Source organism: Betta splendens, chromosome 12 (genome assembly GCF_900634795.4).
Source record: "Betta splendens chromosome 12, fBetSpl5.4, whole genome shotgun sequence".
NCBI lineage: Eukaryota > Metazoa > Chordata > Actinopteri > Anabantiformes > Osphronemidae > Betta > Betta splendens.
Window position 1 is genome coordinate 14,337,673 of NC_040892.2, and position 15,140 is coordinate 14,352,812.

The 15,140-nt window shown below is 41.2% G+C and overlaps 1 protein-coding gene across 4 annotated transcripts in view; it reads right to left on the reverse strand.

The window, feature by feature from the left end:
• The window catches only part of mamdc4 (MAM domain containing 4), a 95,590-nt gene that overhangs the window by 60,913 nt on the left and 19,537 nt on the right, over positions 1-15,140 (reverse strand). For all 4 annotated transcript variants that reach the window (XM_029169785.3, XM_029169788.3, XM_055513128.1 and 1 more), the window contains exons 12-14: positions 13,935-14,024; positions 901-1,038; positions 681-820 (exon numbers count right to left, since the gene is read on the reverse strand). In XM_029169785.3, coding sequence (XP_029025618.1) covers positions 681-820; positions 901-1,038; positions 13,935-14,024 — 368 coding nt within the window. The remainder of the gene's footprint in view (positions 1-680; positions 821-900; positions 1,039-13,934; positions 14,025-15,140) is intronic.

A 15,140-nucleotide genomic window follows, 5' to 3' on the forward strand; every position in this document is an offset into this window, starting at 1 on the left:
TCTTGGGCGTTTTATTGTGAAAGTCCGGCGACTGGCCCCGCCCCTGGTTTCCCTTTTTCGTATTTCGTTTTGAAAGTGGAGAAAAGGAGAATGAGTAAATCAGTATATCGCAAATGTGTTTTACCGATTTACGGAAACGAAACACAGCATGAAAAGACATTATTCAATTTTTATTTTACACATGAATAATGAATTGCACTTCATGCATGGACCGTCTTGTTAATATTTACCTGTAAAGGGATTTGCGTCTGTGTGTTTGTTGGCATTAGAAGCTGACTTCATTTCCTGTCTGCTGGTCAGTCAGAGTGTCCTGTAAATTTGTTCCCTCTGAAGATATCCATTGTCTAAATGATAAAATCTAAGTTTGCTAACCAACAGTTCTGTTTAGTTTAAATAATCACATGGTATGGGACACATGATAATTTAATTATATTGTTCAAAACAAAAGTCTGCTCAATACTAAACTGCTGTTTCCAACATATTGTGTGTTACATTAATAAAGTAAATCCTGTTATACAGCAGTTGTGAATTCCATCAAATACTATAAACCAGAATGTTTTTTGAATTGTTTGATGTCATACCTATAGACCTATAAGACACTGCGCTACAGTCTTATAGGCCACTGATGTATGAAATATAAAAATAATGATGGTATAAGTGGCAACACAAATAAAACTGACCTGAAAGCGATGTTTCCTGAATCCAACAGGTAATGCGATGTGTTGCCATGCACCCCCTGTGGTTTGTGTTTTCCCACTAAACTCCCATAGTTTAGGTTGCATTCCTAGCAAACTGTCAATCACCCTGACTGACAACTCACCTGAGTCATAAAATAATTAATAAAAATATAAGAAATACAAAAGATAGATGTATGAAATAATAAAGAACTAATTTACTTACCAATATGATCTGCAGTCCCTATTAGAGCAAAACTAAAGCTAAGACTGCAGGCTGGACCTGAGGGGCCGAGGAGAGGTGTACGCATCTGGGCTTCTGTCAGCTGCTGGCCTGGAGCATCAGCCACATACAAGTACCCCTCTAAGAATAGTAATAAATGAAACACAGAGGAAAGTAAGATTATATACAGATTTTATACATATATCAACACACTATATATATACACAGTATCTGGAAGTCCCACAGGATCTTGGCTTGCTCGTTCTCTACCACCTTGGGAGGTGTTTCCCACTTTGACCTTGGGGTCTCCAGTCCATACTCCACGCAGATTTTCCTGTATACTATGCCAGCCACTTGGTTATGGCGTTCCATGTATGCTGACCCTGCCAGCATCTTACACCCTGCAGTTATGTGGTGGACCGTCTCAGGGGCCTCTTTGCACAGTCTAAACCTTGGGTCTTGTCTGGTGTGGTAGATCTGGGCTTCTATGGCTCTGGTGCTCAGGGCCTGCTCCTGTGTAGCCAGGATGAGTGCCTCTGTGCTGTCCTTCAGCCCAGCCCTTTCAAGCCATTGGTAGGATTTGTTGAGATCAGCCACTTCAGTTATGTTCCGGTGGTACATCCCGTGCAAGGGCTTGTCATCCCTCCTCTTCCAGCATCTCATCCTCTGTTCTCCACTGCCTGAGACATTCACTCAGCACGTCATCTGTCTGGGCCTTATCCTTAATGTACTTATGGATCTTGGATGTTTCATCCTGAATAAGGGCTCTCACACTCACTAGTCCTCGGCCACCTTCCTTGCGGCTAGCGTACAGTCTCAGGGTGCTAGATTTGGGGTGGAACCCTCTGTGCATGGTGAGGAGCTTTCGTGTCTTAACATCTGTGGTCTATATCTCTTCCTTTGGCCACCTTATTATTCCCGCAAGGTATCTGATCATTGGCGGGGCGTAGCTGTTTATTGCCCGGGATTTGTTCTTGCCATTGAGCTGGCTTCTTAGGATTTTTTTTACTCATTGGAGGTATTTGGTTGTTGCCACTTTCCTTGTTGCCTGTTCAAGGTTGCCATTGCCCTGTGGTATTCCAAGGTACCTGTAACTGTCCTCAATATCTGCTATTGTTCCTTCTGGGAGTGAGACCCATTCTGTGTGTATTACCTTGCCTCTCTTTGTCACCATCCTCCCACATTTCTCAAGCCCGAACAACATCCCAATGTCCGAGCTGTAGATCATGGTGGTGTGGATCAGCGAGTCGATGTCTCGCTCACTCTTGGCGTACAGCTTGATGTAATCCATGTAGAGGAGGTGACTTACAGTAAGGTAGCCCTGTTCAGGAGTCGGTATCCGTAGCCAGTCTTGTTTATTATTTGGCTGAGGGGGTCCCTCTGCAGAACAGCAGAGGCATCTCCTTGGTATATACCATACTTGGGCAAGTGGCTTCCCATCTGCTTCATGGGTGGTTCTCCACAACCTCATTAAGTTTGCAATGAAGGCCCTTAGAGTTCTATTGATGTTGTACAGCTCCAAGCATTCAGTGATCCATGTGTGTGGCATTGAGTGATAGGCTTTTTTGTAGTCGATCCAGGCTGTGCACAGGTTGGTGTGTCGCACTTTGCAGTCTTGGGCCACTGTTCTGTCAACCAGGAGTTGGTGTTTGGCTCCTCTGGTATTCTTACCAATGCCCTTCTGTGCTTCGCTCATGTATTAAGCCATGTGCCCACTTATTTTTAGCTGCGATGATGCCTGACATGAGCTTCCATGTTGTGGAGAGGCAGGTTATAAATAGCTAGCGCTATCTATCTGTTAACGTCATCTGATAATGTTATGGAAGGGCCCAGTTGTTATGGCAAATAGTAATGTAACTACCTCCACCATTCCTCTTTGGGCAATTGTGTACATATAAGATCTATTCAGCAGGTGTTATAATGTTAATTGCATTGACATGGCACATGAAATTGTTACTATAAATTACTTAAATGCTGGGCGTATTTTTTTTAATTAACATTTTGAAAGTCTGTTGCTCTCTGACTCTGAATACACATACAGACAAATGATAGGCCAAAGGAAGAGGATCAATACTGGCCTGAGATAGGCTTGACTGGAACCGAATACAGCCGGGGGTTGATAAATTGACATAGGCAAAGGTGTGCTATGTGGACATTATCGGCTGACGCCGCTGACTCTTGTAAGCGTGTGCACAGAACCGTGTCCCAGCTGTGTCCCAGCTGCAGACAAAGCACCCGCAGGCCCTGATTTTAATCTATGGGGACATTACCATGCCTGCACTCCACTCTCTGCAACCCTGAGCTGAAGGTCCTTCTAAATGAGAAGAAGAGGATGTTTCTCTAAGGGGGACAAGGAGAGACTTTACAGCGGGACTTAACAAAATCAGGAGCTGCAAAGACAGCTACAGAAAAAAGTTTGAGCATCAACTGGAAAAAAACGACGTCCATGATGTGGGGAGATTAGTGAAACACATCTCATACAATAGTGAAACATACAATAGTTGCTTCCTACATCATCCAGTCATCACTGCTGAGGAGGAAGCTGGAAGTGGCAGGTGTGGAATTGACAGGTGTGGACCAACATCTAGCTGCTTTTACCACCAACTACCTCACAGGCAGGCCACAGTTTATGAGGCTGCGTAACTGTGTCAGATGTGGTACTCTGCAGAATGGGGGCACCTCAGAGGACGGTGCTCTCCCCTTTTCTGTTTACTCTGTAAACGTCAGACTACAAGTACAACTCATACCACTGTTATCACGTCTGTCTCGGTTCCTGTTGGTTCTGCATTAACCACGTCTGTCTCAGCCCCTGATGTTTTGGCGTCGACCACATCAGTTCCATGGCTCTGGTTCCGGCTCCCCGTCTGGGTTTCGTCTCTGGTTCTGGCTCTGGCTCCATGTCTGGGTTCGTCTGTGGTTCTGGCTTCAACTCCTCATCTGTCCTCGTCACTGGCTCGTCTCCCGTCTCTGGCTCCTCGTCTCTTGTCTCTGGCTGTGAATCCTCTTCTGCCCTTGTCTCTGGCTCGTCTCTGGCTCCTTGTCTGTCCTCATCCCTGGTTCGTTTGTTGTCTCTGGCTTCAGTTCTAGCTCCTCGCCGGCTCTTGTCTCTAGCTCGGGTTCTGGCATCTCTTTGGCCTGGCACGACCCTACACTCATCTCATCGGCCTGGCAAGGCCCTACTCTCACATTGCCGGCCTGACTGGTGGCCCCGCCCTTGGCACCTCCTGCCACAGGGGTGCCTCTTGCCTCCTGCCTCTGACGGCCGCTCCCTGTGGGGCTTTGGAGGTGGCTGGTTTTGACGCTGACCTCCCGGAACCCACTGTTCACCCCTGGGCACTAAGTGTGCTGTTGTGACTCAGCGGCTGCTAGGCATGGACTCTCCTCTGTGTCATACTCTGTGAAAGGACGGTTTGGACTTTGTGTTGGGTTCCCTTATGTTTTCGACTTACGTCATGGAGTTTTCTAGTTGTCTTGATCCTGTTCCTGGTTCCGTTGGGTGTTAGCCTTGATTTTTGTTGTGACCCTCTGTCTATCCCCCCTCCACCCACCCTGTGAGTGTTCTACGGCCTGTTTTAGTTCTGGCACTCTGTCGGTCCTCCCTCCACCCACCCTGCTGGTGTTTTCTTTTGTTTTAGAAATCTGAGAGAGACACTATTGAGTCACATAATCACCCTGGATGGCATAACATTAGCTTCAGATTCCACTGTGAGGAACCTTGGTGTCATCTTTGACCAGGATCTCTCTTTTACATCATACAGTAAACAAATCTCCAGAACGTCTACTTCCATCTTAGAAATATAGTTAAAATCAGAAGCATCCTCTCTCAGAGCGATGCAGAGAAACTGATCTATGCATTTGTTACCTCTAGGCTGGACTACTGTAACTCCTTACTCATAGGATGTCCACAGCCACCTTAAAAGCCTGTGGTACATAGCCTAGTTGTAAAGATTGGTTGATTTGATTTAATATGGACGAGCTGATTAAAGGTAGAACTTCTTTGAGTAATCTGGTTGGGATTGGATCTAGTGGACGACTTGGAAGAGTTGATTATTGAGGTTAACTCCATATGAGTTATGGGGAAGAAGCTGTCTAGGTAAGACAGAGGATTTATTAAATTTAAAGTTGATGGATCTAGACATTTTTCATTTGGAAGAAGTCGCTGCTGAATGTTTTTTCTAATGATGGTAATTTTATTAGTAAAGTAGTTCATAAAGTCATTGCTGCTGAGACTTAATCGGATAGTAGACTCAATACAGCTATGACTCTTTGTCAGCCTGGCTACAGTGCTGAAAAGAAACCTGGGGTTGTTTTTGTTTTCCTCAATTAGGGAGGAATAATATGTTTTTCTAGCAGCACTAAGTGCTTTTTTATATTTCATTAGACTGTCCTTCCATGCAATGCAGTTTACATTTATTTTGTTGGAACGCCACTGTCTTTCTAGTTGTCTAGTCCTTTGCTTTAGGCTGCGGATCTCTGATTTATACCACGGAGCTAACCTCCTCTGATTCACTGTCTTCTTCTTCAGAGGAGCCACTGTGTCTAACAATGTACGTAGAGAAGCTGCAGCATCATCTACAAGACAGTCAACCTGTTCATAAGGATTAAGGTGACTGTTCTCTGTGTATCTACAAGACATTGAGGCAAAAGATGATGGAATCATCTGCTTGAATCTGGCAACAGCGTTGTCAGATAAACATCTGCTATAGTAACATTTCTTTCCAGCTATTGTAGGGTCAATTGTCCTAAATTCAAAAGTTAATAAGAAATGGTCAGATAACAGAGGGTTTTGGGGAAGAACTATTAAATTATCAATTTCAACCCCATATGTCAGGACAAGATCGAGGGTGTGGTTAAAACGATGAGTGGTGCTTACCTGCTGTCTAAAACCAATAGTGTCTATTAAGGAGTTTAAAGCAGTGCTGAGACAGTTGCTGTCAACATCTACATGAATGTTAAAGTCTCCCACTACAATGACTTTATCTGTGCTAAAAACTAAGTCAGATAAGAATTCAGAGAATTCAATTAAGAACTCCGAATATGGAGCAGGAGGACGGTAAACAATACAAAACACAACTGGTTTCTGAGTTTTAGAGTCTGGGTGAGAAAGGCTCAGAGTGAGGCTCTCAAATGAGTTATAACTATGTTTAGGTTTAGGAGTAATTAATAAATCTGATTTATAAATTGCTGCTACTCCTCCACCTCCACCTGTACTTCTTGGAACATGATAGTTGATGTGACTCATTCGAGTCGACTCATTTAAAGTAACATATTTATCCTGCTGCAGCCAGGTTTCAGTGAGACAGAACAGATCTATGTGATGTTCACTTATCAAGTCATTTATTAAAAAGGATTTAGATGAGAGAGATCTGATATTTAATAAACCACACTTTATTAGCTTACTGTTACGTTACTTTGTTCCGTAAAAGGAACTGTTTTGATGTTTATTAAATTCTGGTAAGTCACTCCTCTTGTATAGTTTAGGTGGTCGAGAAGCAGACACAGTATCTATGTGATAACTAAGACTAAGAGTGGGTGGCAGCTGTAGAGAACATGCAGAGAGGCGTATAAGACTGCGACTCTGCATCCTGGGCTCCACTCTGAGTTGTCACAGAGTGGGGAGGCTAAGCAACATGGCCATGTTACTAGAAAGCAGAGAGGCTCCGTACAACGTGGGATGGATGCCGTCTCTTCTAATCAGCCCAGGTTTTCCCCAAAAAGTGCTCCAATTAGCCACAAATCCTACATCGTTTGCAGGACACCACCTAGACAACCAGCGGTGGAGCGATGACAGTCGGCTATACATGTCATCGCTGGTCACATTAGGGAGGGGTCCAGAGAAAACTACGGAGTCCAACATTGTTTTGGCGAATGAACACACCGACTCAATGTTAGTTTTAGTGACTTCCGATTGTCGTAACCGGGCGTCATTAGCTCCTGTGTGTATTACGATCTTAGCGTACTTACGCTTATCCTTAGACAGGAGCTTAAGATAAGACTCAATGTCGCCCGCTCTGGCCCTAGGCAAACACTTAACTATGACCGCTGGATTCTCTAACTTCACGTTTCGGACTATGGAGTCACCAATGATCAGAGTGGGTTTCTCAGCAGGTGTGTCGCTGAGTGGGGAAAATCTGTTTGAAACATGAAGCGGTTGGTGGTGAACCGTGGGCGCCTGCCTAAAGCTACGTTTCTTACGAGCCGTGACCCAGTCGTTACCCAGCTGCCTGGGACCTGCCGGGGGACTGGTAGCAGCTAAGCTAGGAGGCTCCGCACCGGCTAAAGGGACCTGCCTAGCTGCCCTGTTTTCTAAAGTGCGAAGCCGAAACTCTAAGTCTAACAACCACGCCTCCAACCCTGCAACTAGCGTACACCTATTACAGATACCATTACCATCACTAAAGAAGGCAGAGGATAAGCTAAACATAAGACACACCGAGCACCGAAAAAAGCGAGAGGGAGAGGAAAAGGGGGAAGCCATAGCAGGAAAGTAAGCTAGGAGCTACGCTAGCGGAGAAAACGCTTACACATAACAGTGTAAATTAACAGGACGTTTAATAAAAGGAAAGGATGCTTGAGTGTTACAAGCTTGTTTTGCAACTTTTAGCAGTCGCTATCAGATATAAAACGATAATATTTAGAAAAGAGTGGAGAGTAACGCTGTACACACACAGCGGCAGCAAAACTCAGTAACCGTAACACCGATGCGTGCGAAGAGCTCTTAGAGCGAAACACTGTGTCAGTGCGCGTATCGCGTTGGGAAAGCACGTGAGCGATACAGTTCCTGTATCAGTCACTGTCTGACGCGCCAGACTGTGTTTATAAGGAAGCACACGTGTCGGGATGTATCTGCCGAATGGAATCCATGAGCGTTTGCCGTTCATCTTCAAATTTATCTATAATTTATCTCATATCGAAAAATCGAAAAAAAGATTTAATTTTATGATAAAGTGAAAGTGTAGTATTAAAATAATTAAATAATTTTCAAAAGTTTTCACTTGATCTTTCTGAATTCAGATTAATTTCCAAAGTGACTCTTTACTAATCATATTATTTTATGCAGGTTAAATTTCGTATTTATTTGACAGAACTTTACTATTTTAACAAAACCAGCTCACAGTGTGTTGACCCCAGCAACGCTTCTAGACCCCAGATTTAAATCACTCGGGTTCCGCAGTTCCTCCAAGTGCAATGAGTCCGTCAGTAGACTGCAGTCAGAACAGCAGCTGTCTACACCCACTTCAGGCATGTTATTCAGCATTATTTGTTTCTTGTTGTTTGAAAATTACTAAAATGCCAGTGTGTTGTTTCTAAATAACCTTTGGCAGGATCTCCTCATTGCAGTGGGCAGAGAGACCAAATTTGTTTAAAAAAAAAAAAGGCATCTTCATTCACAACATGTTCACTTAGATTTTTACGTTATGATTCATGTCCACTTTATCGACTGTATCTAAAAATATAAATTTTAAATGTAAATGAAGATATGAAATAATACTATATAACATACAATAGCTTAAATTATATTATTGTATATATTAAGTCACAAAATCAGTGTCAGCTGAGTCTGTCAACTAGGTTGCCTGTAGGGAGTTTTAATGTCCAGCAGGTGTCAGTATTCAGTGACACAGTATCGACACAGTATCAATACAGTTTTGCAATGTGTCGAAACGTTTCATGACGCCTCATCTACCCATCACTAACCGGAAGTGACGCGATACGCTTACCGTCAGTCAGGCAACCACCCGTTCCTCTGTATGCTTGCTAGCTTCATCAGCTGTCCTTTTACTCATCAGCTGTAGTCAATCCATGATGAGGTCATGCATTTAAGCCTCACTTTTCCTTGTGCTCACTGCCAGATTGTCTGATAACTTACCGGTATCAACACTCCAGCATTCCTATCTAGTCCTTTTTTGTACTAGTCCTGGATCTTGTGTTTTTACTGTGTCTTGCCTGCTCCCTGTCTGCATCATTTTGGATTCTGCCTGATTACTGGACCTTAGTTGGAGGACTGATTACTTCTTGCCTGAGCCCTGTCTGTACCGTTGCATGTCTTCATCTTTCCCCGTGTACCAACTTCTGCCTGTCTGACCACGCATCTGCATTAAACCACCTCAAACAGAGCACTGTGTGCTGCGCGTTTGGGTCCTTCGCCGCTCTGATCCATGACACTATCTAACCTGTCAAGTCTTGTATCTATAAGTAAAAGGACAAAGCTGAAGAGCCTTTTCTGATTAAAAAAAAACTATTTATCTAAACTCTTAATAATATTAACAAAAACTACAAAAACTTGATATTTACAACAGATTATAAGGAGGAACTCTGATTTAAATATTAAAGATTTAAAGAGTCTAATGCAAAGCTTCTGTTATGGTGCACAAGGCATTGTGCTATAAATTTGCATATACTGTATTACTAAATTAATTCCTTAAAAAAGCAAATAATAGAATAGCTAAACGTGGTTGATACAATATAAGTATAGCTAAATATACCTATAAAAGATAAGATCAGATAAAAAAATCTGATTGTGTACACCTGCTCTGATAAGGACTTAACAGTGTAAATAACTTATCAGTAATATACACAGAGCTGCTGTGGACACTGAGCATTAGGAGTTGACCTATCAGTCAAACTGTTGCTGAGCTCAATCACTGATCTACTGCAGCTGCGTCGTTGTAACGGAGACAGTGCTCCAAAGGCAGGGACCTCCACAGTTCAGCTCAGTGAGCTGTAATGAAGCTGAACTCCACCTCTGCTTAACAGGCTTGTTACAGCAAAAACCATAAGGGTTATCACAAACATAACTTTACTTTATAATTCTCAAGGCTTCAGTGTGAAACTGGTGTGAGTTTTATGTTTGAGGAGTAAATATTGTGGGCACAGTCACGATTTAAAAATGCCAGTCCTCTGCTACTCTGGCCAGAAGAAACATTTCCATTGAAGTCTAAAGGAGGATTCCTGGAACTCTGCTTTGAGGCAACTACAGACTAAAGCTCACGCAATACACACTAATGGAAAAGCTGACAATTCCTCAAAAACTTGAAAAATATGAAACATATGAATGAGAAAAATAATAGCACACTTTCCTTAAAAAGTGTAAAACAGTGTGTATGACTAGTCACAGATGACCCCTTTATAATATAGCTAAAAGTTTCTAAAATATTAAGTAAATAACTCAATTTATCTGTTATATTAAGAACTGAGCATAAATATGCCTCCAATTTGTATTGAAACCAGATCTCCTACTCCCGAGTCAAGAACTTATACCATTGAGCCACAGGATATGAGTGTCACGATCTGTACTGTTTCCGCTTTTACTTCGAAGGACTTCCTGTTCATATCCCATCTCAGCTGTTTTTCCTGTCATTACCGGTCCTCATTATACACACCTGTTTGTAATCAGTAATCCACCCCAGTATGTAGCCTCCACCTCTCACACACTCTACAGTCGTAGCACTTAAAGGTGTCAGCCTTTACGGCAATCTGTTTGCATTTTCAGCGCGGTATCATCGGGCTTTTAGTGCGTTGGAGCTGTGTTACGTCTATTTGGCCTATAGGTGGCGATCAGCCCCCACACTGGCCTCTATGACGCTGTCCTATACAAAATATATAAAATTGTGGCAACAGTCGCGATTTAAAAATGCCAATCCTTGGCGACTCTCGCTAGAAGTCAGCAAAACATTTCAATTGAAGTCTATTGGAGGATTTCTGGAACTCTCTGCACTTTGAGACAGCTACAGACTAAAGACTTAAGCTGCAGACTACACACTAATGGAAAAGCTGAGAATTCCTCAAAAACCACCATATGCTTAAACTGCTATAACTATTTTCCTTCAAAAGCCGAACAATGTATTAATAGTTAAATAGTTGAAGATTGTTTTGTAGTTAAAATGGTTTCTGTAGCTTAAAGTAAGCTAAAAGTAGTTAAGTGGTTAAAGCTGAAAGTAGACAAAGCTGAACAGGCTTAATATTTCATTTAATAACTTATGTAATAACGAGAAACTTTTATAAACTGTACATTCCTAAACATAAATCAATGTAACAATTTGAGTTTAAAGATACAACATTCATGTTCATACTTTTCAGTTGGCCAAGATTTCTAAAGATCCTTTAGAGAAAAGTGACAAAAAGAGAATCGATTTTCAATGGGAGTTGACCAAAACAATGTTGGGTGGTATTTAAGAATGAAGGCTGACGGGTTTGGCTGACTGTCAGAGTCGCAAAACAAGGTGTAATACTCAAGCATCTTTTCTTTTCATCAAACGTTCTGCTAATCTTCACAATTATCTAGTGTTATCTCTGCTATCTTAGTGCCTAGCTTATCTTCCTGCTATGGCTTCCATCTCTCTCTCTTCCTCTGTTTGGTGCTTGGTGTTTCTTATGTTTAGCCTATCCTCTACCTCCTTTAGTGATAATGGTATCTGTGATAAGTGTAAGCTAGTTGCATGTGTGGAGGCGAGGTTGTTTAGAAATGATTTAGTTGATTTAGAAATCAAATACGCCTACACCTAAACATACATAGTCTGAGCCTTTCTCACAAAGACTCTGAAACACAGAAGCCATTGTTTACTGACCTCCTGCTCCATATTCAGAGATTTTAACAGAATTTTTATCTGACTTAGTTCTTAGCACAGATAAAGCCATTGTAGTGGGCATTCATGTTGAAAGTAACTTTCTCAGCACAGCTTTTAATTCATTGTTATGTTATGAAAAACAATTAACCTACTCATTGTTTTAATCAACACTCCCGTCCATGCTAACACCAGTGTCAACTTTGACCTGATGAACATTCGCTCACTGGCAAGAAAGGGGCTTCTTGTTCAGGATCAGCTAGACGACCATAAGTTTGACTTTCTCTGTCTCAGTGAAACATGGCAGCAGCCATGTTTCACTGAGAAAGCCTTGTTTACAACTGTCAATCACGAACATCTATACATCTCACAATGTTATATCATGAAAACCTGTAAACTGTCACCAGTGGCTACTCCTTCAAATTGCTTTGAATCCATGGTAATGCAACTATGTGGCTGTACCCCTGAGCTCCTAAATTTAACAAGGACTTTCTTAATGATTTTGCTGCATTCCTGATACATTTGACCACACTCGCTCCTAATATAATAGTCCTTGGGCACCTCAATATTCACAATGACAACACCACAAGCAGCGTTACAAGACATTTTATATCCTGGCTGGACAGCTCTGGATTTCAACAATATGTCAGCTCTACCATCCATTCAAAGGGACACATACTGGACTGGACGTTGATGATAAAGTTGATGATATTCCTTTCTCTGACCATATGCTCATCGTGTTTAGTACTAACCTACAAATATCCAAAATAATTTTTTCACGTACCATATCCTATCGTGACACTGAAGCCATCAACACTAACATACGTTCTAAAGCTATTACAGTACCTGTCTTCCTAGCCAAGTCAGTTCTGCCAACCCCGCTGAATTGCTCACCCATTACAATAACAGCTTACTTGACCTTGTTAACTTTGCTCCACTTAAGACCAGAACCTTTAATTGATCTTCTTACCAGGTACAATCCCATCCTTAGGCTGATAAAAGCTAAAGGGCACAAGCTTGAGCAACTAAACTGGAAGACTGGTCTTGCTGTGCACAAAGATATGTATTTTAGTCACATTTCTCTACATAAGGACTGCATAATTCAAGCCACATCCAATTTCTACTCTGGATTAATTGAGTCAAATAATGCATATTTAAAGTCTGTTTTTTCTCTTATTAGAAATATCACTCAGCTACCTGATTCTCTGTCACATTTTTATTCTAACGATTTTTGTAAGAACCTGTTATTATTATTTACCAATAAAATGAAAACCATGTATTAGGAGCTCCCCCACAATACTCACCAAAATCCACCATTATCTGTGCCACCTGTAACTTCATCCCACTTCCTTTCTGATTCACGCTACCTTCTGTGTAATTACAGAATTAATTACAGATGCTAATTTACAGATGCTAAAGTATCAACCTGTCAGTTAGATCCCCTTTCTACTTTGTGTATTAAAGCAACTGTTTCCATGTAGATGTTGACAGTAACTGTCTGAGCACTTCTTTTAACTCATTAAAACAGTATTGGTTTTACTCAGCATGGAATTGAACCATACCCTCGATCTTGTCCTGACATATGTAGTTGAAATTGATAATTTAATACGTCCTCCCCGTCTGTTATCTGACCATTTCTTATAAACTTTTGAATTTACCATAATTGACCTTGCAGCAGCTGGAAAGACATCTTGCTATAGCAGATGTTTATCTGATGGTGCTGTTGCCAGATTCAAGCAGATGATTCATCATCCATCATCTTTTGCCTCATTGTCATGTAGCTACACAGGGGAGAACCGTCACCTTAACCCTTATGAACAAGTTCATTGTCTTGTAGATAATGCTGCAGCTTCTCTATGTACAATGTTAGATACAGTGGCTCCTCTGAAGAAGAAGTCATACCTGTGTTGACCCTACTATCCCCTTAAATCTCAGCAGCAATGACTTTAGGAACTACTTTACTAATAAAATTATAACTATTAGAGAAAACATTCAGCAGTTACTTCCTTTAAATGACAGAAATCACTGACTAGATCTAACATCTTTAAATATACCAAGACTTCTGTCTTACTTAGAGAGCTTTCCCCCCATGAATCGTATGGAGTTAATTTCAATTATTAACTCTTCCAAGTTGTCCAATTGTCTTTTAGACCTAATTCAAACCAGATTATTGAAAGAAGTTCTACTTTTAATCTGCTTTTCCATATTAGATAAACTAAACCAATCTTTACTAATAGACTACAGGCTAGAAATATAGCTAAAATTCCTCTCTCAGAGCAATGCAGAGAAACTAATCCATGCATTTGTTACCACAAGGCTGAACTACAATCTCAACCAGATTATTGAAAGACGTTTTACCTTTAATCAGCTCGTCCATATTAACTCAAATCAACCAATCTTTACATATAGGCTATGTACATGTATAACTGACCACAATTGTAAATTGAATGATACAATACCCTGTAATTGTACCTTCGTATGTGGAATTTTTATACAGCCAACCCTGACTCCCAATGCTGGAGTCGGTCCAACCTGAGCTGCCTTGATAGTAGAAAAAATCCCCTGCAAACATATTCACAGAAATGTAAACCTTAAAAGTGTAAAGAGGTACATTATTATATAAAATATAAAGTCAATATAAAAAAAGGCACAATGGCCATCACAATGCCAGCACAATGGACATGACTTGAAACTGACAAATGTGAAAGTACTAAAAATGTAAAAACAAAACAATAAAACAAACAGTCTAGAGTCCCTTTAGGGGACAGGATATTTAAAAGATAAGGTCAGCCTAATCTACAGTATATACTGTAATGCAGTGGCCAGACCTAGTGACAAGTGACCTACCCTAATGAACAAAAATGAAATAATAGATAAATAATTTAATGCCACTTAAGGTAACAATACAGACAAAGGGAAACTACTGTAAGAAACCTACAGCAACATACAAGTGGCTTTAAACTTTATCATGCCATTCAATGGTTCATTGTCAGTAGATATCAGCCTATAGAGCCAGTAGGTACCTACTGGCAGAGGTGAGTAGATGCAGTAGGTTGTCGTCATCTATTCGTAAGATAGATCCCAGCTTGGACGTTTAAACCAACTGAATCAGTAGGGAGGCACTGTTGAGCAATTGTTGTTCAGACAGGAGGGTTAACTGCTTTTGATTCTGATTATATTAGCGAGCATAACTTAACCACTGGCTAGCTGTATTATGTTACCTAACCCTAATCTTAACTGCAATAATGTCTGAAGCTGCTGAAGATTACAAATAGCTAGCTGCTAACCGTTAGCTAGTAGCAGGTACCTACTGGCCCATACGTATGGGCTGATAACTAGTGATAATGACCATTGAATGGCGTGACAACATCCGAAGTGGGTGCACATGCACTATAGATAAATAGGTCTTAGTAAACAATAAACTCCGAAACACTTACTGAAATTCACTGGTAATTCAGGAGAAGCCAAAGAGACAGAAACTAACTAGGTAACAGAACAACAACAGACAACACAGGGCAAGAAGAAATAGAAGGATTGAAAAGAAGTATCAAGATGCAAACACAAGGGTAACAGAAGAACTAGAGTTGGAGGACCAAGCTGTTCCCTTTTAATCAAGCCCAAAGATATTGTACTGTACTTTTCCCCTTTTACTTTTCAGAATTAAATCAACAAGTGAAC